This window comes from Convolutriloba macropyga, chromosome 10 (assembly GCF_964194025.1).
Source record: "Convolutriloba macropyga chromosome 10, txConMacr16.3, whole genome shotgun sequence".
Taxonomy (NCBI): Eukaryota; Metazoa; Xenacoelomorpha; order Acoela; family Convolutidae; genus Convolutriloba; species Convolutriloba macropyga.
In genome coordinates this window covers 39,797,251-39,822,271 of record NC_134477.1, presented here as the reverse complement: position 1 = coordinate 39,822,271, position 25,021 = coordinate 39,797,251, and the positions used below count along the sequence as shown (strand labels likewise).

The 25,021-nt window shown below is 38.1% G+C and overlaps 2 protein-coding genes across 2 annotated transcripts in view; one reads left to right on the top strand and one right to left on the bottom strand.

The window, feature by feature from the left end:
- The window catches only part of LOC142348129 (GPN-loop GTPase 1-like), a 393,281-nt gene extending 389,683 nt beyond the window's left edge, over nucleotides 1-3,598 (bottom strand). Inside the window, exon 1 of the mRNA XM_075399313.1 lies at nucleotides 3,587-3,598. The gene's annotated coding sequence lies outside the window, so the exon portion shown is untranslated. The remainder of the gene's footprint in view (nucleotides 1-3,586) is intronic.
- Nucleotides 1-25,021, top strand: part of LOC142348021 (dual E2 ubiquitin-conjugating enzyme/E3 ubiquitin-protein ligase BIRC6-like) — a 245,200-nt gene that overhangs the window by 77,838 nt on the left and 142,341 nt on the right. The window contains exons 18-27 of the mRNA XM_075399188.1: nucleotides 733-910; nucleotides 2,820-2,984; nucleotides 3,227-4,691; nucleotides 5,062-5,275; nucleotides 12,610-12,807; nucleotides 13,067-13,183; nucleotides 13,451-13,645; nucleotides 16,603-16,756; nucleotides 22,507-22,647; nucleotides 22,991-23,322. Of these exons, the coding sequence (XP_075255303.1) occupies nucleotides 733-910; nucleotides 2,820-2,984; nucleotides 3,227-4,691; nucleotides 5,062-5,275; nucleotides 12,610-12,807; nucleotides 13,067-13,183; nucleotides 13,451-13,645; nucleotides 16,603-16,756; nucleotides 22,507-22,647; nucleotides 22,991-23,322 (3,159 nt within the window). The remainder of the gene's footprint in view (nucleotides 1-732; nucleotides 911-2,819; nucleotides 2,985-3,226; nucleotides 4,692-5,061; nucleotides 5,276-12,609; nucleotides 12,808-13,066; nucleotides 13,184-13,450; nucleotides 13,646-16,602; nucleotides 16,757-22,506; nucleotides 22,648-22,990; nucleotides 23,323-25,021) is intronic.

Genomic DNA, 25,021 nt, shown 5'->3' with positions numbered 1-25,021 from the left:
TTCGAAACCAATTTTGACAATGTAGTGATTAGATCAAAAAAGAGCAAAATCAAGAAATGGGTTTTAATCCAGGTAAGTAAGTCACAGTGCGTCAGGTTATCAAAATTCAATGAGAGCGAATTAGCATTTATTTTTAGTATCTTCTTCATTTTAGAAGCTGATTTCTGTATATTTGTATAATCTGAATAATACTCCACGTTATTAGAACTTTCAAACTTAAGAAAAGACCGTCTCTTGTGTGATCTTGAATGAAACTCTGTGCTCACAATAATTTAAAACACTTCAACTTTTTTCTACATATTTTAGTTTTCATCGTTTTCTGAATCCAGATTTACGTCGTTTTAATGAAGGTTTTTTTTCCGGCAATCTGTCAGCGCTTTTAAATTATTAAACTCCTAATGCAATGCAGATCAACCAAAATGTTGTACAGATTATTTGATAAAGTATTGAAGAAAGGTTGAGGCGGGCCTCAAAAAGAACTCAAAAAAGTATTGTAGTAGTCGTATTTTTGGAATAAGTTATGGTTGAAAACCTCAAGAAAATTCGAAATGTACAATTGGAAGAAATAAAAAACTATTTTGCATGTTTTGTTTACCAGGAATGTGTTATTTACGAGTTTTGAGTTATGAAACCGAATTTGGTTTGGCGGGTATTAAGTTCGTCATTGCTTGAGCACTCTATGATAACGTTTGACTGGAAAGATGAGAAAACAATTATATTTTTTATTATCAGTGTCGACAACTGCAGTTGATGGTGGAAGTTTAGCTGAATTGAACCAATACGTGACTCTGTCAAATGTGGCTTCATCTCTTGTTGACAAACAGATGGACTTCATTCAGGAGATGCTCAACCCTCAGGCACCTATTCCATTGTCGTCGTCTAACTTGCCGCCGTCCACTTCATCTGCTGGGTCAGCTTTCATTCATACGATCTTTTTCCGGTGACTTCTTTCCTATTTACTAGGTGTGGCCATCAGTGACTGCTGATTGCTCAATTATCATGGCACGAAAGAGTGAGTAGTGCATTTGTGGCAATGGTTATTAATGGCACTTGAATGAAGTTTGTTGCAATTATATTGGTCCTGTGATCTTTTTTATGCGATTTTTCGCTTGACAGTTTTTTTGTAGTGCCAATTTGACTTATCGTTCTAAAAAACGGGATAAACAGGTAGCGCACGGACGAAGTTCTCTTAGAGCCTTACGGGTTACTAGTCCTATGTGTTCGGTTCACCGAAACTGTTTTGAGGAGAAATTTTCATGGTGTGAAGGGTGGTTCTTAGTCTTAAACGTGTCACCCCTCCGCTTACACCCCACCCATAATGCTAGCCCTAAGGCCGCAGCTGGCTACGTCCGAAGCCAACCGCTCGCCGGTAGTCGGTTATGATTTTTATAGCCGCCGTCAGCCTCTCAACGGCTATTATTTGGGCGCTTTTCTAAAATTCGCTTTACCTTTTGCTCGCCTTTTTAGTTTTTTTAATGAGTCATGATTAGTTGCTCTCAAACGAAGTTAGTAGCAATTAATTATATTAGTCTTGTCGGTCTTTTTTATGCGCTTTTTCGCTTGACCGATTTTTCGTCTGACCCATTTGACTTTTCGTCCTCAAAAACGGGATAAAGGGTAGCGCCCAGCGGGCATTAAGTGCTCGTAGAGCCTTTCAGCTCACTAGTTTCCAAGTATGCGATTCACAGAAACTGTTTTGGAGACTTATACTTATGGTGTGAAGGGCAGTTCTAAGAGGTTGAACTTCACCCCCCCTTCCCCCCGCCCCATATCACCCCCTCTCACTTCACCCCCAATCCTCACCCGCGCACATCGTGCAGGTCTTAAGGGACCCGTGCACCCGAAAATCGCCATCCCACCGTTGCCCCCCCATCCACCACTTCGCCCCAATCCGCCTCTCCCCTCCCCCCGCTGTGCTCACCTCACGCCCCTTCACTTAAGCTAAAGCTAGCCCCACTATACCATGGCTAGCTACTGACGAAGCCAACTGGTCGTTTGAGAGCAATTCGCGCGACGTTAGTTGGTTATGTTTTGACGTTTGACCCGTGACATAACTCTCAATGTTTCAACTGAATGGATTTTAAACTCCTTCGCCCATTGAATTACGCAATGTAGTGAATACGGCTATTGTAAAAAGAGCAAAATCAAAGGAAACGGGATAAACCGATAAAGCCCAGTCATTAAGTCATTGTGCTTTAGGTTATCAAAGTCCATTGGGTTATCAATTTCCATTGGGTTATCAAATTCCATTGGGTTATCGAAGTGTTTTAGAGCGATTGCTAGCTGACATTAGCATTGAGCTTTATAGATTTAAATTTATAAGCTGAACTAAGTATTGTTTTAGAATGTAACTTAAACTGCACGCAGAATTAGAACACTTTTTGAGACTCAAAAATCATTGCCCCAATTCGCCCCAATTCATTGATAGTTCTAATTGCCGGCTATCTTTCTACAAGTACTCAACTGTTTTAAAACGCAGTCTGAATTGAAAGGGCTTCGGAAGAAGTTGATTGAAACAGAGGAGGATATTCGTGTCGGTGATCGCTATATTCACAGATTTTATAACAGATTTTCTTCGAAGGCGGAAAGAAACGTTAAAAGAAACAGAGATATACCTTTTATTACAAACTCGCCTTCAAGTAAGTGCCCAAAAATGAGCAGTAAGGATTTGTGTTCTTGTCGAAATGATTTAATTTTCGTAACTGACCCTGCAGTTCGACCCTGCAAACATTGGTTCAACAATTTCGGGTCAATTGAAATGCAGTTTCTTTTGTTTGATTCAGAAATTTAAGTTTGTGATAGGTCTAATTGTTTTCCAGATCTATTCCGATTTTCGGCCAGTCACAGCAATACAGCAAAAAAGGAAGTTCCAGTGGCAGTGGTCGTTCAAAGGAGTCTGTTGCTCATCCAGCTGCTTGCTCGGAGAGAAGTGGAGACTGCCTGGATGCTAGACTGGAAGCGGGAATTCTCCATCATTCTGAGAGGTGGGTTCCTCCTAGCCTTGTTTGGGTCACATGCGATTGACATGAAAAATAAAGAAGAGTCAATTTGTCTAAAAAAGAAATGATCTAATACATTTATTGCACTAAATCTAGGTGACGGGCAATAGAATAAGGAAAATATCTCTGTTTTTAATAGTGGAATAACTATTCCCGGGAATATCTGGAAGAATACATTGTAAAAATTCAAAAACTTCTCATTAATACTAAGATTGCTGAATTGTCAGGTGGTTAAATCAGTTGCAAGCAGCCTACACATCAAGTGTCTACCAGAATCTAGCTTGCCTCAACTTCAATCCCCCGAAAAGGCCAATCGTTTTCAACAGCCATTCGGAAAGTGCCCCAACCACGGCTGACTCTATCTCATCTGAAGAAACGCCGCTGACGTTTGAAGACTCGAAGAGACTGCTAAGGAATGTTTTCGATGAGCTTCTGTCACCTCGTAATTTACCATATCTTGATCTTAAAGAGGTTCTTCTCTGCTGGTATAATATTTCTAATTTGAAAATATCAAGGAAATCAGAAAATGGCGGCGAAAAACAAACCAAAGTTCGCATAGGAATGAGCTCAGAAAATATGGCCCAAATATTTAATAAGTTAACTGTGGAAAATACATCTGACTCTGTTGTCTGGACTTTACTCTTTCGGTGTCTGATCGTAACGAGTTTGAACGAGGGACCCCTCGAAGAAACTGAAAGGCCGAATTCTGCTTCGACTGTCAGAAGTCAATCTCAGTCTCCAATGATGCGTATGCAGAGCTCTGGTAGTCCTCTGGGATTACCGCAAGGTTCACTGGGGATGACACAAGGTGCACCGGATAATTTGCTCACAATTGGAGATTCGCCATCGACTGTGATTATCAAGAATTTGATTAGATACCCTGTTTTGGACACTTTCCTCTCTGGAAGTTGGAGTCCTGGAGGAACTAGAAGCGAGCAATGTCGAGGACCTGTAGTAACGGGAATCTTCGGAAATTTTTTGGATACCCTTAACGAATCAAGCAAGAATCGAGCCCTGCTCGGTCCTTTAATGATGAAACTACTGAAATCGATGTGCGAGTTCAGTGGAGCGATCAAGCAAGGATACGGCCCTGTGGACTGTCAAGTCGAACTAGTGAACAAAATGTTGGAATTTCAATGTCAAACTCAGGACCCTCACATAATTTGCGGCCTGGTCAACGTAATTTGTAAGCTTGGGTACGATTATGTGTCCAGATACAGAAGCTCGGTGACTATGACCGCCAATACATCAACTAACAAAGGAAACCAAAACTTGCCAAACATTTGTCTGACCGTATTTGGATCGGGTGTCGGGAACTCCAAAGACAACCTAAAGCCACGTTCGAGGACATCAACAGTGAGTTGCAATGTCAACAGTCGGGAAACTTTGTTAAAGCAACTTTTCAAGCTAGCACAGACGTTGGTCAAAACTGAAACGGGACTGGGCCAGCTTAGCAATCTTTCCAGTAACAGAAGTGTTGCGGATTATATTGTTTGCGACGATCAAATATCAGTGATAAATACTTTGTTGGTAACTCTGAGTGCCTGTGTTCTACCTTCTGGGTCTTCGGAAGCGATGGCTAGTGATTCGTTCACGCTGAAACATATTGAAAACTTTGTCGAGGAGTTTATGTCTGTTGGAGGAGGAACGGGAAATAAAGAACACGATTCCTGTTCGCAGTCTTTTGAACAGGTAATTGATCTTCTGCAATTCGTGTGAAGTGATTAGGGTCGGGCACGATATAGGTAAAATACCAAAGTCGTGCTGAAGGCTGACCCGAGTGCCTGTGTTTGTGGTTACGTAATTGCATACGGTAAAAGCATATGGTTACGTAATTGAAAACAAATAAATAGAATTATACATAGCTCTACAGTACTGTACTATAAATAACATCTATATTGCTTGGATGCAGATACACTTGCATGATAGATTTGAATCGCGAGCTTGATTCGAGATTGAGGGCTTCGGGTCGAGTAATATCAATACTGTGGTTGAAATTTGATCTTTCTTTGGGCATTGCAACTCCCGTTGCAAACAATGGTGCCGTAAATTGTCATTGTAGAGAACCCTTGGAGATTACATTCTGCAACTTCTAATGTGTGTGGAATCGTCGACTAGAGAGCGCAAGTTACTCCACCAGAGATTGGTCCAATCTTTGTCGCTGGCATCTCCTGGACAACCACCGTGCTTTTCACCCTCTCTATCACAGCCAGTGTTGTGTTTCTTCATACACTTGTTGAGGAACATTGACGAAGTGAAGATGTTCTCCAGTGTCGGTTCGTGGTTTTTCTATATTGTCTGACTCAATTTGAATTGCATAGAAATAATTACTGGTTAATTGCTCTCAAACGAATTTGTAGCAATTATATTAGTCATGTGGTCTTTTTATAGATGCGAAGCTGTAAGCAGAGCGGAGCTATATTGCGGTGCTCTTGGTTTTTACAATTCAAAGAATTTGAATTGTATTGGAGCGCTGTCTTTTTTTTAAGATCTGTTCACACATTTTCATCATTTTTGAAGTCAAATTGGGGTAGTGATTTTGATCAAGCCGAAACAAAGTGGAGCGAAAAAGCGAGTGGTTTCGCGGCGTAAAATTTTTTCACTCTAATTTTAAAGTAAAATGAGAAAACGGTGTTCGAACAAAAATTCGCTTTCTCGCTGGTGGTTTTTTGTTCACATGCTGCAATTTCGCTTTGATGTTTAATGTTTTTTTTTCGATTTTTGGATAGAAATTTTTTCTAAATGGTTTTCCTTATCCATTCTTAGTTCATTCTAGGCCTAGTTGTTTCTTCGTTTGAACGAAATTTCTCTTTCTTGCTAGTGTTTTATTATAGCTGCGAAGCTGTAAGCTGAGCGTAGCTATATTGCGGTGCTCTTGGTTTTTTTTTGTTTCGTCGTCTGACGCTCTTTTTTCGTTTTACATTTGTTCACACAGCAAAGCTGAAATAGTCAAATTTTCTGAATGACTTCTTCCTCTCACTAACGGCATTTGCGCGCGTGACGTCATTTCTCACTCGCTTTAGCGAAAGTTTTTAGGTTATTTGCGTGATTAGATTATGATCATACGTGACTTACCTCACTCAATAAAATGACTTTTGCACTTTAAAACTTAAGTTTAATTTGAGTTTGTTTAAGGTCAAAGGAACTCATATGTGTAATAACGGTTCCCAACGAGAGGCTTCTGTGGAATGAATTTTAACAACCTTTATTGATTTATAGCTGAATGTTTTTTAGCCCAATTTTTTAAACGGCGTCGATTTTTTTTCCATTTAGATCTGTATCTGTTTCTATCTCTATTATACGGCACGCAGGTGTATTCTTTCGCAGCTATTCCGGCAATCTGCCGGCTATGTTTGCTAAAATGCTGCATTTTGACATTGATTTTTTGTTTTCTTTTACCTGATTTTTTTCAGAAATGGTTTTCCCAATTTACTCTTATTGTTTTTGGTCTACTTTGTTGTATAGTCAATGAATTTTGCGTGAGTACTTGTCCTGCTGATTTTTTGTTTCGTCGTCTGACGCTCATTTTCGTTTTACAGTTGTTCAAACAGCGAAGCTGAAAAGGTCAAATTTTTTAATGATAAGGTATTGATCATACGTGACTTACCTCACGTATGACTTTTGCACTTAAAACTTTGAGTTTAATTGAATTAGTTCAAGGTCAAAGGAGCCCATATGTGAAGTACAGGTCCCTAATAAAAATCTGGAATCGATTTTAAAAATCTTTATTATAGCTGCAAAGCTGTAAGCTGAGCGGAGCTATATTGCGGTGCTCTTGGTTTTTTGTTCTAGCCCCGACGTGCATCAAGCGCGACGGCAGCCATTTTGTTGGTTATGTTTCAATTTCAGCGTCGGTCAAGTTTAAACGGCGGCTCTTCCCCGACAATGTACCGGATATGTTTTTTATCGCTCTCAAACGAAGTTTGAAGCAATTAGCGTACAGGTGTTTTTACGCAAAATTTTTGCTCAACACTTGCGATTTTATTGTAGTTTATTCTTTGACTTTGTTTTTTTGCTTCGTCGTCTGACGGTCTTTTTCATTTTACAATAGTTCACACAGCAAAGCGGAAAAAGTCAAATCTTCTGAATGACTTCTTCCTCTCACTAACAGCGTTTGCGCTCGTGAAGTCATTTCACACTCTCTCTAGCAAGGGTTTAAGATCATTTGCGTGATTAGATTTTGCTCATACGTGACTTACCTCACTAAATAAAATGACTTTTGCACTTTAAAACTTAACTTTAATTTGGATTATTTTAAGGTCAAAGGAACTTAAAGGTACAGTAAGGGTCCCTAATAAAGGGCTTCTATCGATTGAATGTAAACAAGCTTTATTAATATATCGCTGAATGTTTTTCACCTAGTTTTTTGAGCGGCGTGGATTTTTTAATTTAGATCTATATCTGTTTCTATCTCTATTATACGGCACTTAAGTCGATTCTTTGCAGCTATTCAGGCAATCTGCCGGCTATGTTATGCGATTTTTCGCTTGACCGATTTCTCGACAGACCCATTTGAGTTTTTGTCCTGGAAAATGGGATCAACATGTAGCGCCAGTAAGGCATTCAATGGCTGAGCAGCTCTCTTCCCTACTAGTCTCTAAGTATGCGATTCACCGAAGCTATTTTGAGTAGACATTTTTAGGGTGTGAGAAGGGTGGTTCGTTATCTTAATTTCGAGCACCGCAGTCCCCCAAGCCTACCCCCATCAGTGGAACTAAGATTCTTTTCGTACAATGTTATTTAATAGCCGCCATCAGCCTTTCAATGGCTATTATTTAGGCGCTCTCCTTTTTTATTCGCTCTTTACCTCTAGATCACGTTTTACGTGAGTCACGATTTTCACGTGAGTCACGATTTTCACGTTGGCCTTCTGACTTACTTCACTCACTGTTTCAACTGATGGGATTTTAAATCTTGCACGCATTGAATTACGCAATGTGGTGAATACTGTCAAATGTCAAAACAGCAAAATCAAGAAAGACAGGATAAACCGATAAAGCCTGATAGTTAAGTCATTGAGAATTAGGTTATCTAAGTTCACAGAGTGTTTGCTAGCTGACATCGTTGTTGATTTTTAGCTTTCTCTTTAGAAGCTGAAGTAAGTGTAGTTTAAGAATCTAACTGCACGCCAAATTAGAACAATTTTTGACACTAAAAAAAAAACAGAAAAAAATTGGTTAACTTGTCTTTTTTTATTTCTGTTTCAATCCCGATGTGCATCAAGCGCGTCAAAGGCGAATGTTTTACGGCAATCTACCAGCTATTTTTATAGCTGCGAAGCTGTGAGATGAGCGAAGCTCAATTGTGTTGCTCTGGATTTCACGACTCGAAGGGGAGTAATGATGGAGCGTATTTGAAACAGTAAATGCGTGAAAGTATTTCGTCAAATTGCTGAAGAGCTGAGAAGAGAGTGGTTTTCGACTGATGTTGCTTTTGAAGTGGGTGTAAAAATTATTCTGCTGAGCGAGCAATTTTTTTTGATCATGTGCGGTTTTTAAGAAGCAGTTTTTATAGTTTTAACTGCAAATTTTTCAGCCAAAGCTGTTTCTCTCAGTTATCTGAGGTTAGTGTATTGGGAATTGTTTTTGATAATCTCAAACGCATTTTACGATTTTGGCGTCTATTTGCATCATTTTTCCCGTTTTGCCATGTCAAAAGTTTCTCAGGTGTTTTGTATTCTTCAATTTGAAAGCGTTTGGGGAATTTTGTGGTTAAATTCTACACTTTTTGTTGTCTCGCAATTTGACCTATTTTAGTTTTTAAATGCTCTCAAACGAAGTTTCCTGCATTTATTTAAGTCCTATGGTCTTTTGTAATGCGAGTTTTTGTTTGACCGGTTTTTTGTCTGACCCCTTTAATTTTACCTCGTCAAAAACGGGATAAACAGTTAGCGAGTCTCTGAGGTCCTTTGTGTGTAGACCAGTGTGTAGCCCCCCCTCGCGGCGCTCACCTCACGCCCCTTCAATTTAACTGAAACTAGCCTCAATAAACCAGTAGCTAGCTACTGATCTAAACCGTAGCTAGCTACTGACAAGCCAATCCTTCGCCGGTCTTTTGAGAGCAATTCGCGCGAGGTTACTCGATAATGTTGAGCTTATTAGTCTTGAGCTTAGAAGGTGATGGTTATATAATTGTGTTATGAAGCTAAAAGTGCGCAATCGTTTTTAGTCACTTTTAAAAACAGTTTTTATAATAAAATTTTTTGTTGTACATTGTTTGACGTTTGCAGTGTTTTGCGTCATCCAAAAGTCTCTCCCAATCAATATTTTACGCAGCTGAACTCTATTGGAGGTTTTCCATGAAGAATTCTCCAAACTTCCAATGACAGTTAAAACTTTTTACCGAACAATATAACACTTTGAGGCCCACTTGTAAACTTATTACCTCCTCGCCGCTAACAACCGACCACCAAATAGACTGAAATAGAATCGAGCCGTCGCCTTTCATTCGGGAGACTTTCGACGTCATTAGGTTACCTTTTTCGTCTCTGGGGAGTGTTGTCACGATTTATCACAATCATATAACATTTTGCATTGCTTTCTTTTTCAACAATTCCTATGAAGCTAGTAAATATTTGCAATTCATGTAAGGCTGCTTAGTAGGCCTAGCATATAATTTTGTTTCGATTCGATCAAAGTTTCTTTGATGAAGACTTAATTGACGCGTTTGAGCTGCTACCTAACTGTTTTCGGAGTATTTGACCCTTGGTTTTCTAATCCTTGTTGTTCCGACCCTCTTGAGGGGGGAGGAACTATATACTAAAATGGGTTTTTTTTTGTTCCGTGAATTTTCGCCGCTCGATATATTCATCGTAGAGAGTTGAGACTGGTATCATTAGAAAGCTCGTCCAGCGTAGAATATGGAATTAAAAAGATTTTTTTAATTTTCGTTTTCTACAGGGAGTTATCGAGGTTTAAACTTTTGAGAAAAGAAGAGTGAATTCACGTTGTTTTTATTCACATTTTCCGGAATTTTTGCCTAATTTTTCGTCAATTTTGCTAAAATTTGTTATAATTTTTAAGAATAGTGTCGTTGATTTTATTTTTGAAGACGAACAAGCATTGTTGATTGTTTTGATTTAATTTTTTTGGTCAAAAAATCTGGATAAACGTTTCAAAATTTAGCCTTTTTCATCAAAAACAGCACGAAATAAGCTACTTTAGTCCACTTTGATTAAATTTGCCGACAGTACACCCCCAAACAACACTCATACAATCTTTGTAGACTCAGAGGTTGGCTATTTCTACTTCAGAGTCCGCTGAGAGTGCACTGTGTAGTTAAAACTTTGCCGTTTTTTGCTAACTTTACTCGTTGATTATCAAAAATGCAGAATTTATTCAAAAATGCAGAGTTTTCAACTAACAAATTATCTATATCTACATTCGAAAAATCAATTGTTCCTAACGGACAATAAGTATTAGCAGTGCTAGTTTTGGGCCATTCTTGGACTGTTACAATCCAAAAAAAATCGGGTTGTAATCAGTCGGTCTTTTTTTTTTTAAAAAAGACTTTTTTTTAATAATACAGAACAGAACAAATCAAATCAAAGCTCAGGAGTGATAGGTCCAACCAATTCGCTTGCTAAGCAGCTCCAAGCTAATGCATTTAGTTTTTTAATTGAAAGTTTATGGTCGTTTATTTTTTTAAAAAAAAAATTGACTTCAATAAATAATGGCTTAATTAACTTTTCCTCTATTTTTTTCTTAATTTGTTCAACTTCCAGCTTAGTGTCGGCAAAGAAAGAGTGCTTCTTCTTTCTACTGATTTAACATGTATTCTCGGTTGCAGTTTTAAGCCTGAAGTTATTGTTTTCTGGCTTTGATACTACAAGATTTCAGATTTTTGTTTGTTTTGATATTTGCCAGTTTTTCACGTTTTCTAATTTTGTCACATTATCACATTATTGACAGTTCTCATGTCACCTTTTTAGCATTCAAAATAAGGCACAATTGAACATATTAAAATCCTGAAAGATATACATCATCGTTTTAACGGCCTCGACGCCTCTTTCTTGAAGAATTCAATTGAATTTTTTAGTTTTGTCTCTAACTGTCATTTATACTTTGTCGTTTCGGTCCTATGAAATTTCCTGTATAGTGATAGATTTCATTGGCTTTTCATGGAAGAATAGAAGAACCGATATTCTGATATTAGTAGATAGCTGATGGTTTTCATGACTTTGATAACAATCTTTTTCCAAAATTTAAAAAAAAAAAACTAACTTCTCAATATTTTTCTTTTTATGTTTCTTTTTGTTACCTAATCTTGTTAGTTAATTACAGGTCAAATATAACATTATGGGTGTCAAGGGAATAAAAGGGATTGGTGTCCCAAAATCTTTTTTTAAAGAATTTGTTATGACCTTACTGGCTTCGACACCGGTTTTTCACAAAAAAAAGTAAATTAATTTGATTTTTGTCATATTTGACGTTCTTTTTGTAGATGCAAGAAATATTCTGGATAATTACAGGTCTCGAGGGCTTGCTTTTATTGAATAAATGACCCTATTTAAATTGCTCTTTTTGTAACTAATGCCTTTCATGACATTGAATGTAATTTTGTTTCGAAAAAAAATTAAAAGTATTACATACTTTAGCACTTTGCTTTTTTGTCTACTTGTTACCTAGTCTTACTAATGAATGGCCAGGTTCTACATTATAGCAGGTACTACATTAAATTTGGCTTGACGGTTTTGACATCGTTTTCTGGCAAGTTTCAGTTGAAATTTTGTTTGTTCTTTGTTGTTCTTTTTAGCCGCTTTAAAAAATGAATAAGGACAGGTCCTAATGCCCTTCTATAGAAGCAGTGGTAATCGTAAATTTGTGGTAATATTAATTGATTCCTAATGGTATTTATTACTTTGAAGTTAACTGTTTCAAAAAAATAAGTTAATTTTTTTTAATTTACTGTTTTTGTTCTTTTTTGTATAATTGTTACGAAACCTTTTTATGGACTGGTCGCATATGTTTTCTGGTGATTTATAAGTTGTTTTTGTTTAGTTTTAGGTTTATCTGACGGTATGTTGACTTTGTTATTAAATTTAGTTTTTAAGAGGGACATAAATTTTTTGATGTAATTAATGTTTGTTGTTGTTGTTTGATTTTGCTGTTCGTCTTGACTCGCTTTCTTAATATTGACATATTACAGCAATCTAATGCGTCAATTTTTACTCCACTGAGTTATTTGCTTTGGAGGCTATCTTATCGTTCATACAGAATTTTTTGAAAAAGACTTGGGCTTTTTTGGGATTCGCAAAAAATATTTTTTGGGTTTTTCTATCTGTTCCTCATTTGGTAGACAATTATGCCAAAATTGTGGATGGGCGGGGTCGGAACCTTATGTGCCATCGCACATTACCGAGCCGCCTTGTTTAAGCTATACTGCTGAATTAAAGTTGACCACTGTGTGGTTTTTCCAGAGGACAAGATTTTAAAGTCTTTCTCATCTGTTGTCATTTGAGAGCAGGTCGTCCAGCCTCAGTTTGTTGTTTTTTGTTTGCCTAACCTTAAATCAACGCTTGAATATTCCAAATCCATTGCAGCCGTTGTTGATGAGCACTACCCCAAACGTTAATAAATGTATCCGTCCGTCACTCTTTTCTGCTTTATAGGTGGTCTTCAAGTGTTAATCAACAAAATCATAGCCAACAGTGAGACTGGACCGGGATTTAACTTCAGCTGCCAGCCCTTAGATATTCTAAATAGACTAACACAGTGTTTCCAAGTCGATTCACTTCAGTTGCAGGGCCATCTGGCTGCTGCTGCCACTCAATCTCCAAACATGCCACCGCAGAACATCGGACCCAAAGGTCAGTGTTCTATCGACTTATATTCGGACAATTGTCGTTGTCATTGCTTCCTTATCCGGGACTGGCTCATACGGTTGATAAGATTGTGTGACTAAGTCAGTGAGATTACACGCGGATAAGACTTGAATGGAACTGACAACGGGTCCGTACCGAGAAATTGTTTTAATCTAGGTTGTAATCTGAAGTTAATCTGGATAATTGTAAGTGTCCATTATTTATGGATATATTCCTTTAAATGATGCTCTACTTTTCATTTCAGCCATAATAACGTGCGTGAGTGATCCGGGTGCACAGCTTCCGGACATTCTGCTACAAGAGAACCCTCCCCACAAAAGAGCCAGATCGGCAGCTTGGACCTACCACTTCCCACCTGCTGGTTAGTTATTAGTGATCAATAAGACAGTTCAGACTTGCTCTAAAATTGCTGAATTTAACACGGAAGTGTACTTTGTTTGGGCCTCTGAAGAAGTGTTGTGACTTCATTCAACATTAAAAACTGAAACTTGGTTAACACATCTTATAAACTTGATATTTCCCGGATTTTCGGAGATATTGTTTTATGGTATAAAATTATTCTGGTATAAAATACGATATTATCTGATGACGTATATATAATACACATCAAAGTGAGTAACATTTCCAGGAAGTAGCTTGCCGGATTGTACTGGTGTCGGCGGAATTCCTTCTGCAAGCGGTGGAGTCAATCCTAGTGGAAGTGGATCATCTGTGGCAACAGATCAGCCGGCCTCTTGTTGTCTGTGTATTACTCTGCCCACATTATCAATTGTGCACTATGTCGAAATAAAAATGCAGACGCCTGCTATGGGAGTCAGTCACAGTGAGTTGCCATAAATTCTTAAATTCTTGGCCACCGAATGAAAGGAAACGGAACTTTGGTGTCATTGTTATAGCTGCGAAGCTGTAAGCTGAGTGGAGCTATATTGCGGTGCGGTGCTCTTGGTTTTTAATAGCCGCCCTCATCTTCTCAGCCGGCTATTATAGCGCTCCTATTTTTTTAATAGCCGCACAGCGATAGCTGGGGCTATTATTGGCCTTCTCTTGGTTTTTTACAATTCAAAGAATTTGAATTGTATTGGGGCGCTGTCCTTTTTTTAAGATCTGTTCACACATTTTCATGATTTTTGGAGTCAAATTGGAGAAGTGATTTTGGTCACGCCGAAACAGGAAGTGGAGCGAAAAAGCGAGTGGTTTTACGGCGTGAATTTTTTTCGCTCTAATTTTAAATTAGAGTGAGAAAACGGTGTTTGAACAAAAATTCGGTTTCTCGGCAGTGGTTTTTTGTTCACATGCGGCAATTTCACTCTGATTTTTACTGTTTTTTTGATTTTTGGACCGGATTTTTTTCTAAATGGTTTTCTCAATCCATTCACAGCTCATTCTAGACCTAGTTTTTTGTTTGAATTAAATTTTCATTTCTCGCTAGTGGTTTTTTTGTTCACATGCGGCATTTTGACATTGATTTTCCGTTTTTCTTATTTTTTTGACGCATAGTCCATTCTAAGTCTAGTTTTTCTGTTTAGTGAATGAAAATTCTTTGAATTGTACGTCAGGACTTGTCCTGCTATGTTTTTTTACTTCGTCGAATAAAAAAATGTTTTGCTTTACCTCATTTTGCCGCCTTTTCAACATTTTGCGTGAAATATTTTTGACTTCTCTAGGCTAGTTTCTGTCTTCTCTCATTCTGCTAAAAGTGATTTTGAACATCAGTTGCTCAGCAAAGCATTTCAAAATGAACAGAGTTAGTACAAAAATGGATGCCAGAAATAGAAACGGGATAAACCCATAAAGCCCAATTTTAGATGCCCGCTATTTGAACGTCGTTCCTATAAGTATTAGTTATCATCTCTAATGCTTATTGTTATTTATAGTAGCCCTTGTAGCCTCTCTCTAAGAAACAGAAGTATGTTCAACTACGAAATGCCATCAAAATAAATCGGACTTTAAAATTGTCTTGTAAAAAATTTTTTTTTCGATATCTTCTATTCTTTCAATCCCAATCATGCTTATTGGAATCAACGGCGGCTATTTTCCGGCAATCTGCCTGGGATGTTTTATAGCTGCGAAGCTGTAAGCTGAGCGAGGCTATATTGCGGTGCTTTTGGTTTGTTTTTGTTTCGTCGTCCGACGCTCTTTTTTCGTTTTACATTTGTTCACACAGCAAAGCTGAAAAAGTCAAATTTTCTGAATGACTTCTTCGTCTCACTAACGGCATTTGCGTGCGTGACGTCATTTCCCACTCGCTTTAGCAAAAGCTTTTAGGTTATTTGCCTGATTAGATTTTGATCATACGTGACTTACCTCACTCAATAAAATGACTTTTGCACTTTAAAACTTAAGTTTATTTTGAATTTGTTTAAGGTCAAAGGAACTCATTTGTGCAGTAAAGGTCCCTAATAAGAGGCTTCTGCGGAACTAATTTTAACAAGCTTTATTAATTTATCACTGAATGTTTTTTGCCTGTATCTGTTTCTATCTCTATTATATGGAACGCAGGTCTTCTTTCGCAGCTATTCCGGCAATATGCCGGCTATGTTTAGTCAATGAAAATTCTTTGAATTCTACGCCATGACTAGTCCTGCTATGTTCTTTGTTTCGGCGTCTGACGCTTTTTTTCGTTTTACATTTGTTCACACCTTAAAGATGAAAAGTCAAATTTTCTGAGTGACTTCTTCCTCTCAATAACTGCTTTTGTGCGCGTGACGTCATTTCGCTATCTCTCTAGCAAAAGTTTTTTGCGTGATTAGATTTTGGTCATCAGTGACTTACCTCACTCAATAAAATGACTTCTGCATTTTAAAATTTAAGTTAAATTTGTATTCGGTTAATGTCAAAGGAACTCATATGTGTAATAATGGTCCCAGGCTTCTGCGCAATGGATTTTAACAAGCTTTATTATTTTATCGTTTGATTTTTTCTCATAGCATTTTGACCGGCATCGATAACGTTTTCAACTTTTATCTGTATCTGTTTCTATCTCTATTATACGGCACGCAAGTCTATTCATTTGCAGCTATTACGGCAATCTGCCGGCTATGTTGTTCTTTGTGACATAAATCGTTGTTTTCCAACTGCTCTATCAAAATAAATAAAATTTCGGTCTGTTCGATTTCTCTGTTGGACCTCAGAAACGGGATAAACTGGTAAAGCCGAGCATCAAATCGCTGATCAGTGCTCTTGAAGCTATACTAGTCTCTAAGTAAGATAAGGGCATTGTTCACCGATACTGTAAGGGAAGCTAAAAGGGGGCTATTTTTTGTAGATTTTGGGCTTAACCTCCTCCTTTTTTGGCCCCTTACCCAGCAAGGCTAGCGTTTCCAGTAAACTTAGCTTCAGCCACCCGTACGCCAGTAGTTTCTAAATAATCCGTATGACCGACTTAGTGGATCATTCAAAGTTCAATTTAGAGGTTGCCTATTGTTGTCCTCATCGATTCCTTGATACTTTGAGGTTAAACAGTTGCCGCAAAATGATCAAAATTTTTTGTAAACCATAAATGTTGATTCATAACACACGAAATCAAGGAACAAAATTGCATATGGAATCCAATGAATTGAAAGTAATTAATTGCTCTCTAGCGATGTTTGAAGGTCGAACCCCTCCCTAATCAGAAGTTATTGCATCATAAAAGTCTCTCTAGCCTATTCTCTTTTCTAAACTGAGTGCGCCCCTTCCCGAAATCTAGAACAGCTGGTTTTTTGCGTTCCTCTTTTTTTGCATCACACCGGAGGGTCAGTTTAATATATAATCTTGCTGTAACTTTTCTGAACGTTTTAGTGGCACCTTCGTCAGTTAGTATGGATCTGTTTGCCTCCCGCGATTCTTCCTACTCGCCCTCAGCGACCCCCACCTGTGTCACTGCGCCTCTCATTGTCAGCAGAGCATCGGGTGGAAGTGCATCTTGTATCCAGCTCAGGCCACACGAACCCAGGTAATCTTTAGCACAGATCCGCGCAACTTTTGTTTGGCGGATATTCCTTTGTGATCGCTGTTTTTTGCAACTTCAATATCATGTGTGTTGTTCGTTGTGTGTAATGGCAAATTCTATGTCTTCCAGATCTTGTAACGAAGTTTGAAGCTATTAACGTATGTGTCTTTTTTATGCTAATTTTTCGCTAGCCCGTTTTTGCGCGTTTCTTCTCGAATATTCGATTTCACATTTGGAGTGAATTTTTCACGCTTGACGTAATTCGTGTGTAATCTAAATTGATTTTATTAATAGCTGCACAGCTGTAGCTGAGGCTGTTTTTTTACCTTCTATTGGTTTTTTATTACAATTCAAAGAATTTGAATTGTATTGCTGCGCTGTCTTTTTTTAAGAGCTGTTCACGCTTTTTTCGGCTTTTTCACGTCTGTGAGGTGTCAAATTAGAATGGTGATTTTCGTCCAACTGAAATAGTAAAGGGAGTTAAAAATCGAGTAGGTTTGATGCGTGACATTCTTCAAAATACCTGTAAAGTGGAGTGAGAAATTGGTGTTTGAACAACTTGGCGGTTTTTTAGTTGGATTTTTTTCAGGTGCGTCAATTTGACCTGTTTTCAGAGTTTCCTCTCCTTAAGTGCTCTTATGACGGTACATATGTGCTATAATTGTGCCTATTTGCCTTTGCTTGAATTCATTAAAGATCAGCTAAAACTTTTTATGACTTTGCCACTAATTGCAGTCATAAAATATTAGTGAATTGTTACCTTATCACTTAGTATCATCAATGACAGTTCAGATTATTTGCTAATGATGCATAAAGGAACGTAAATAATAAATCGAGTTAATAGCTAGTGGTTTTAATGACTTTGACACTACTTTTTCTTATTGACTGAATTTTTGAGTTCTGCAAGTATTTATTGTACTTTTTGATGTCACATCATTTAATCTCATTGGAAACAGTTCTCTGATGCTGCTAATAGCGGTTAAGTTTATCAGTTTTTTTGTTCAAACCTAGTGTTTTCTATGACTTTGACACTAATTGTTTGCAAAAAAAATCGAATTTCTTTGGTTTTGCGAGTTTTTGTTTACTTTGTCATCTTAACTCTAAGTCCTATAATAGGCAAGTCTCATTGATTGCTAAAAAGGCTTCAATTAAAGCAAGGCGTTTCAGTTCACAGCTATTACTTTGTGTGACTTGACGCTTGTTCGTTTTTAAGAAGATCTTAAAGAATTTTTTTTAGTTTTGCTAGACTTTGTTGTACTTGTTGCTGTCTTATCACTTAATCTCATTGATGAAACGTCTCAACGGTGGTCATTGAAGACCCAATTGTGATTATATCCTTTTGTAGCTTTTGAGTTCTGTGGCTTTTATACGGAGTGTTTTCAAAAATTTTAGCGAGTTTTTTTTGCGATTTTTGGTTATTTTTTTATCATTTAACATTAATAGTGAGAGGACTCTCCGACATTTAATGACAGGTTGCTAATGAGAAATAGAGGAATATAATTGGCAGTTTGAGTTCTTAGCAGTTGTTTTTTGATGTTGATCCTGTCTTTTCAAAAATGTTGAATTTTTACTATTGCTTGTTTGTTGTTCTTGTGTTCTTTTTTTTTGCTTAGTATCATTACTAGCAGCTCTCATTTGACTTTTAAATTGGAGTTGATGATTGTCAGGTCATAAATTATTACAAATTTTTGGCTTGTATTTCAGGACTTGTCCTGCTATGTTTTTTTATCGTCATTTAGTTTTGTTGCGACCATATGACGTCACGACCACTTCAAATCTGCTTTTTCTTCTTTCGTTCATGCAATTTCAACTATAGTGCGTGCGTGACGTTGTTTTTCAGTCTAATAGAGCGAGTTTTCGTTCATTCGCGTGATTAAATTTTCGGTCACACTTGACTTCCCTCACGCTCAAAAATGACTTCCTCACTTTGAAATTGACCATTCCTTACTTTAATTCAAAGAGATAAGGTCAAGAGAGTGTGTGTCACTCTAATTGAAGGCTATTTGAGAGCAGCTAATAGAGGCAAATTTAACTTATACAGATTCTTTATGGAAATATAACATCTCATCCTTTATTGAAACGAATAATTTTCAGGTCTGTCTTCATTTACCGTTTTTTGAGACTGCAGATCTACACAGTTGTTGCGGCTATTTTCTAATATGCCAGCTATGTTTTTGAAACTGAGTACCGCTAAAACAGAAGCGGTTGTATGGAAGGATAGTACAAAGGTTTGATAGCCGTGTGGTTGATATTTCTGTCGTGCTCTAGAGGTCGGGTTTCTAAGCCTTCCCTATTCGGACTTTTTTGCACCCATAAAGAAAAATTTATCTAGGCTAATATATGTGGAATAAATTGCCGCCCCGGTTGTTCGAGCGGAAGTTGTCTGAACTTAGTCGGGTTATTAATAGCCGCCGTCGGTCTCAACGGCTGTTGTTTAGGCGTTCTCCTCTATTTTAGTTTTTTTTATCTTTCAATAACAATTATCGTTTTACATAAGTTGCGAATTTCACGTTTTAGTCCTGATTTTCCTCACTCACAGTTTCAACTGAATGGAATTTGAATTATTATCACTCATCAATGTAGTTGTCAAGGTCAAAAGAGGATATTCAAAATAAGCGGGATAAATTTATGAGGCACAATCATTGGGACGTAGTGCATGAGGTTATCTAAGTATTAGAGATGTTGCTAGCTGTCATAAGTGTTAAGTTCACTGGCCTTCAGTTTAGAAGTTGAATTGAGAAGAGTTTTTGAACCTATATGGAATTGCACAACTAACTTTTTGACTCTTACAAAAGTTATTTTAAATTTTTAATAGCCGCCTCAGCTCAGCGGCTATTATAGCGCTCCTATTTCTTTTTCGTCGAATAACAGTTTTTCCCTTTACCTTAGTTCACAGCTTGTTCAACCTCTGGCGTGAAATTTTTTGTCTTCTCTCGGCTAGTTTTACTCTACTCTCATTCTGCTGAAAGTGTTTTTAGACAGCAGTTGCTCACCAAAGCAATTCAAGATGAACATAGTCAAAAAACGAAATCGGAAATAAAAACGGGGTAAGTCCATAAAGGCCAATTTTAGATACGTGATGCTCAAACTTTGTTCTTAGTCCCCATCCATCTCGGATGCTTAGTGGTATTGATACTAGCCCCTGTGTTATCTCACTACGAAACAAGAGTATGTGCAGCTCCAAATGACATCCAAGTAGTTCGCATTTTGAAATTCTTTGTGTACAAAAATCATGGTTTTTTATAGCTGCGAAGCTGTAAGCAGAGCGTAGCTATATTGCGGTGCTCTTGGTTTTTTTTTGTTTCGTCGTCTGACGCTATTTTTTCGTTTTACATTCGTTCACACAGCAAAAGTGAAAAAGTCCAAATTTTCTGAATGACTTCTTCCTCTCACTAAGGGCATTTGCGCGCGTGACGTCATTTCTCACTCGCTTTAGCAAAAGCTTTTAGGTTATTTGCGTGATTAGATTTTGATCATACATGACTTACCTCACTCAATAAAATGACTTTTGCACTTTAAAACTCAAGTTTAATTTGAAATTGTTTAAAGTCAAAGGAACTTATAAAGGTCCCTAATAAGAGGCTTCTGTGGAATGAATTTTAACAAGCTTTATTAATTTATCGCTGAATGTTTTTAAGCCTAGTTTTTTGAACGGCGTGGATTTTTTTTCAATTTAGATCTGTATCTGTTTCTATCTCTATTATATGGCACGCAGGTCTATTCTTTCGCAGCTATTCCAGCAATCTGCCGGCTATGTTCTTTTCTTTCAACGGCGGCTGATTTCCGCCAATCTACCGAGTTTGTTTATCTGTTCTTTTTTAATAGCCGCTTTCATTGGGAACATTGTGTGTTTTTTTAAATTCGTCTCCATTGATGATTCTTGCGTTCATTGATTTTTTATTCAATTTCAGCGACTTCTACTGCTTTGCAATTAAAATTTGTGTGCATGACGTCATTTATTCTTCCTTGAGGTCAATTGTGTGACTTATCTCGCTGAAAAAATAACTTCCGAACTCACTGAATGAACTTTAAATTTTATGAACATTTTCCAGTTAAAGATTAATAGTGTTCATCTATGTAGTGCCAAACGTATATGCCCTAGTTCTTGAGTATAAGTCTTTGATTTCTAATATTAAATTGAAAAGCTCTTAGGGTTTTTTCCTTATAGGGCGTATGTGTCTCATAAATATGGCAGTCAGAAGCTATCCCAAAAAGTCTAGTGGTCTATTAAAAGACTGGTGGTCACTATCTCTATCTACTTTTTTTAGTTGTTTCATTTCATGGAAGGCCTCAAGCGTCTATTGCGGCTATTTTCCTGCAATCTACTTGCTATGTTTTTCTTTTTGAATCATGACATGCGTCAAGTTTTCCACATAGCGGTCTTTTTCCGGTTTTAGTTGCCTATGCTTTTTACTTACAATGTCAATGAGTTCGACGTTGTCCAGCTGTTAACTGGAATATCAAAATGAAAGTTTCTTTGAAGAAGGAACTTGGAAGTGGGGCATTATGATCAAAGCATTTATAATTGCTTGCCAACGAAATCAGAAGCAATTATTGTAAACGTGTTGGTCTTTTTATGCAAAATATGTGCGCTTTTGTTCTAGAACATTCTTTGTCTTCTTCAATAATTTTTTAATGCTTTACGTCTTCATTTTGAGTGTTTTCAATTGCTCTTTTTGTCTGTTGCTATATAAACGCGATTGCGGGCGGTTGATTAAAGCCGTTGCAGGTTAGTGTCTAAGATGTCAGACTGTTATCGTGGAGGTCGCAGTTTGGAATTTCGAAGCTACACCCCTAAAATAAATGCCGCCACCTGTCTTTTGAGAGCAATTCTTCGGTTATGTTTTAATATTTTGGAAAATGCTCTCAGTTGGTAAATGAATTTTAGCTTGCTACGAAATAAGCCGACCGCTCTCCAGTCGTTCGAACACAATTCAACCGAAATTAGTTAGTTATATTTCAGCATTTTTTTCTGTTCCCAATCTGGTTACGGGAATCAATCGCATCTATTTGCCGGCAATCTGCCCGGTATTTTGAAAAGTTCGATCCTAGAAGAAACCGTTCTTGAACCATTTTCTATCTCAAATTTTTTTAATCTCCATATACGCTTTGATAATTGAAGTCAGTGACAGATTTTTTTACTGCTTTCACACGATATCCTTGAAGTTCTGGGTTACCGCACCATAAAATTTTCTAGCCTGTTACCCGTTTTGAATTGTTTGCCTCGCCTGTCGTTTGAGGTCATTTCGTCCGACATTAGTTGGTTTGTTTTTTGATGAGTTTGGAACTCATTTTTTTAGTTAGCCAAGTCGTGTGATACAAAAAAATTCATCGCATCAGTGACCCAAGAACTTTTATCAAAAAAATTAGAAATATTTATGTTTTTTCTTTCAGCCATTGTATTGAAAGTGCACGTTACGATAAGCCAACTTGGCTCAAAATGTTTCCCAATTCCGTACAAACAGGCCTTCGAATTACTATAGATTATAGATATAGTTATTATAGATGGTTACTGTTAATCGTGTTCACACGGCAGGGTCATGACTGTTGAAATGCATAGTTGAACACACATACATACTCTAATTTTCTCGTGTAACAATAGTAATACATGATTTGTCTTGTGCCACACGATAAAGCGTCGTTAAAGTAAAAATTGTGCAATAGAAAGCGAAAAAGTGTAGAGTTAACAAATTTGTAGGTTTTTGATTTTTTTCATTGCGTTCGACGAGTTGGAACTCTGTATAATTGTTTAGACTGTGTGGGAGTCTGCTGTTGACATTCTATCCTCCCCCTGAAAGCAGCAGCATTGGACTGAGTCACATTGCCATCTACGCCAGACCAGTCCTCTCTGACATGACACAGCCACAATCTTCAACTGACCACATTATGACCAGGTTCGTCGGTGTTGATCGGCTTGCGTTTACATAACATTTCAGTAAAGAACTCTTTTATGGCCTCTTGTCTCAGAGCGCTATTTACCTTCCAAATAGTAATGATATCCTATGTCTTATATCATTGAGGCAATGATTTGAGTTGATCAATCAAATCTGGAGAAATTTTTGTTTATAGATACGATTGGTATTTATAGAAAAAAGCCGATTTTGATCGTTCAAAATTTCCATGAGCCTAAATTGAATTGTCGTACTCAATCAAATTGTCGTATTTGGACATGAAATGGGAGTAGGAAATGATGAAAAAAAGTAATTTTTGAATTAATTACTTAATGTTTTATTTTAGTCTGCATGCGTTCAAACTTATCGAGTACTGCATGGAGATGCAGCTGGAGAACATCACAAAGCGACAAAACCATTACTCCTCCTCGTTTGCAAATATCTCGTCAACCCAGTCCCAGCACCATCACACCCAACTCTCGGGTGCCACGGCTACAACCACGACTCCTGACTCCATGATGATGTTGGGAGCAATATTTTCGGAAAGTTTCACACCTTTGACAAGAGACCGATTGCTGACTGCGTGTTTGTCGCTCTTGACACAAAACAGCGCACAACTGTTCTTCCCTTGTTTGAAGAGAACTGTGCTCTGTCTAGCAACTTTGCCCTTGTTGCCATGTGAGTTTAAATTGTCGTTTGTAAAAAATGGCCCCTAGCGAAGTAAAAGGCTGCTTTAGGGATCTCGCTCTGCAATTTGTTTGCGCCATCCGAGGCTTGGGTCGCTTGCATGGTGCATGCGAAATGCTTTCAGTTATGCGTTTCCAGGCGACTATTTTAGGGGTCCTGTTAATTGCTCTCAAAAGAAGTTGTAGCATTAGTCTTTTTATATTAGGCCTGTTGTCTTTTCTGTTATCTTTTTTGCTTGAACGATTTTTCGTCTATTCTATTTGACTTTTCGTCCTCAAAACAGAATAAGCAGGTAACGCCCGGAGGGCATCAAGTTCTCTTAGAGCCCTTGGCCTTACCAGTTTCTTAGAATGCGATCCACCGCAACTGTTTTGAGGAGACAATTTCATGGTGTTTAGGGCGGTACTTAATCCCTCAGTTAACCCCCACTTAATTGACACCCCTCAGTAACTCCCCCTTCTTCCCCCAATACTCCCCCGTTCACCCTCGGTAACTCGCTCCTCCTCCTCCTCCTCCTCCTCCTCCTCCTCCTCCTCCTCCTCCTCCTCCTCCTCCTCCTCCTCCTCCTCCTCCTCCTCCTCCTCCTCCTCCTCCTCCTCCTCCTCCTCCTCCTCCTCCTCCTCCTCCTCCTCCTCCTCCTCCTCCTCCTCCTCCTCCTCCTCCTCCTCCTCCTCCTCCTCCTCCTCCTCCTCCTCCTCCTCCTCCTCCTCCTCCTCCTCCTCCTCCTCCTCCTCCTCCTCCTCCTCCTCCTCCTCCTCCTCCTCCTCCTCCTCCTCCTCCTCCTCCTCCTCCTCCTCCTCCTCCTCCTCCTCCTCCTCCTCCTCCTCCTCCTCCTCCTACTCCTCCTCCTCCTACTCCTCCTCCTCCTCCACCTCCTCCTCCTCCACCTCCTCCTCCTCCCTCCCTCCTCTTCCTCTTCCTCCTCCTTCTCCTCCTCCTCACACCGCAAGGCTGAAAGTCAAATTTTCTGACTGACCTCTTCCTCTCACTAACTGCATTTGCTAGTTACTTACCTCACTTAATAAATTGACTTTTAGAGTTTCAAGTTTAAGTTTAATTTGAATTACGTCAAGGTCAAAGGAACTCATGTGTTATAGAGGTTCCTAATAAAAAAAAGTTTTCAGCTGAGTGAATTTTAACATGCCTTTTGTTATCCGTCACTGTATGTTTTTTAGATAATTTTTAATAGCCGCCGTCAACCTCTCAAACGGATATTATTTAGGCGCTCTCATTTTTGAATTTGCTCTAACTTTTGATCACATTTTCGTTATACATCAGTAACGATTTTCACGTTCTGGCTTACTTCACTGTTTAAACTGAATGGATTTTAATTTCTTTCATGCATTGCTTTACGTAATATAGTGAGTACAGTCAAAGTCAAAAGATCTAAATCAAAAGGGACGGGCTAAACCGATAAAGCGCGGCCAATAAGTCCTTGAGAATTAGGTTATCAAGTTCATTATAGTGTTTGCTGGCTGATATCGGTATTAAGCTTTTAAGCTTTCAGTTTAAAAGCTGAATTAAGTATTGTTTTAGAATCCAAATGAAACTGCACGCCAAATTAGAACACTTTTTGACAGTCAGTCAAAATTTAGTCAATTTTCCCCTTCGTTTTCTTTTTTTCTTTCAACCTCGAGTATTGGTGGATCGTCTTTTTTTCATCAGCAATTTTGTTGGAGTATATTTGAAA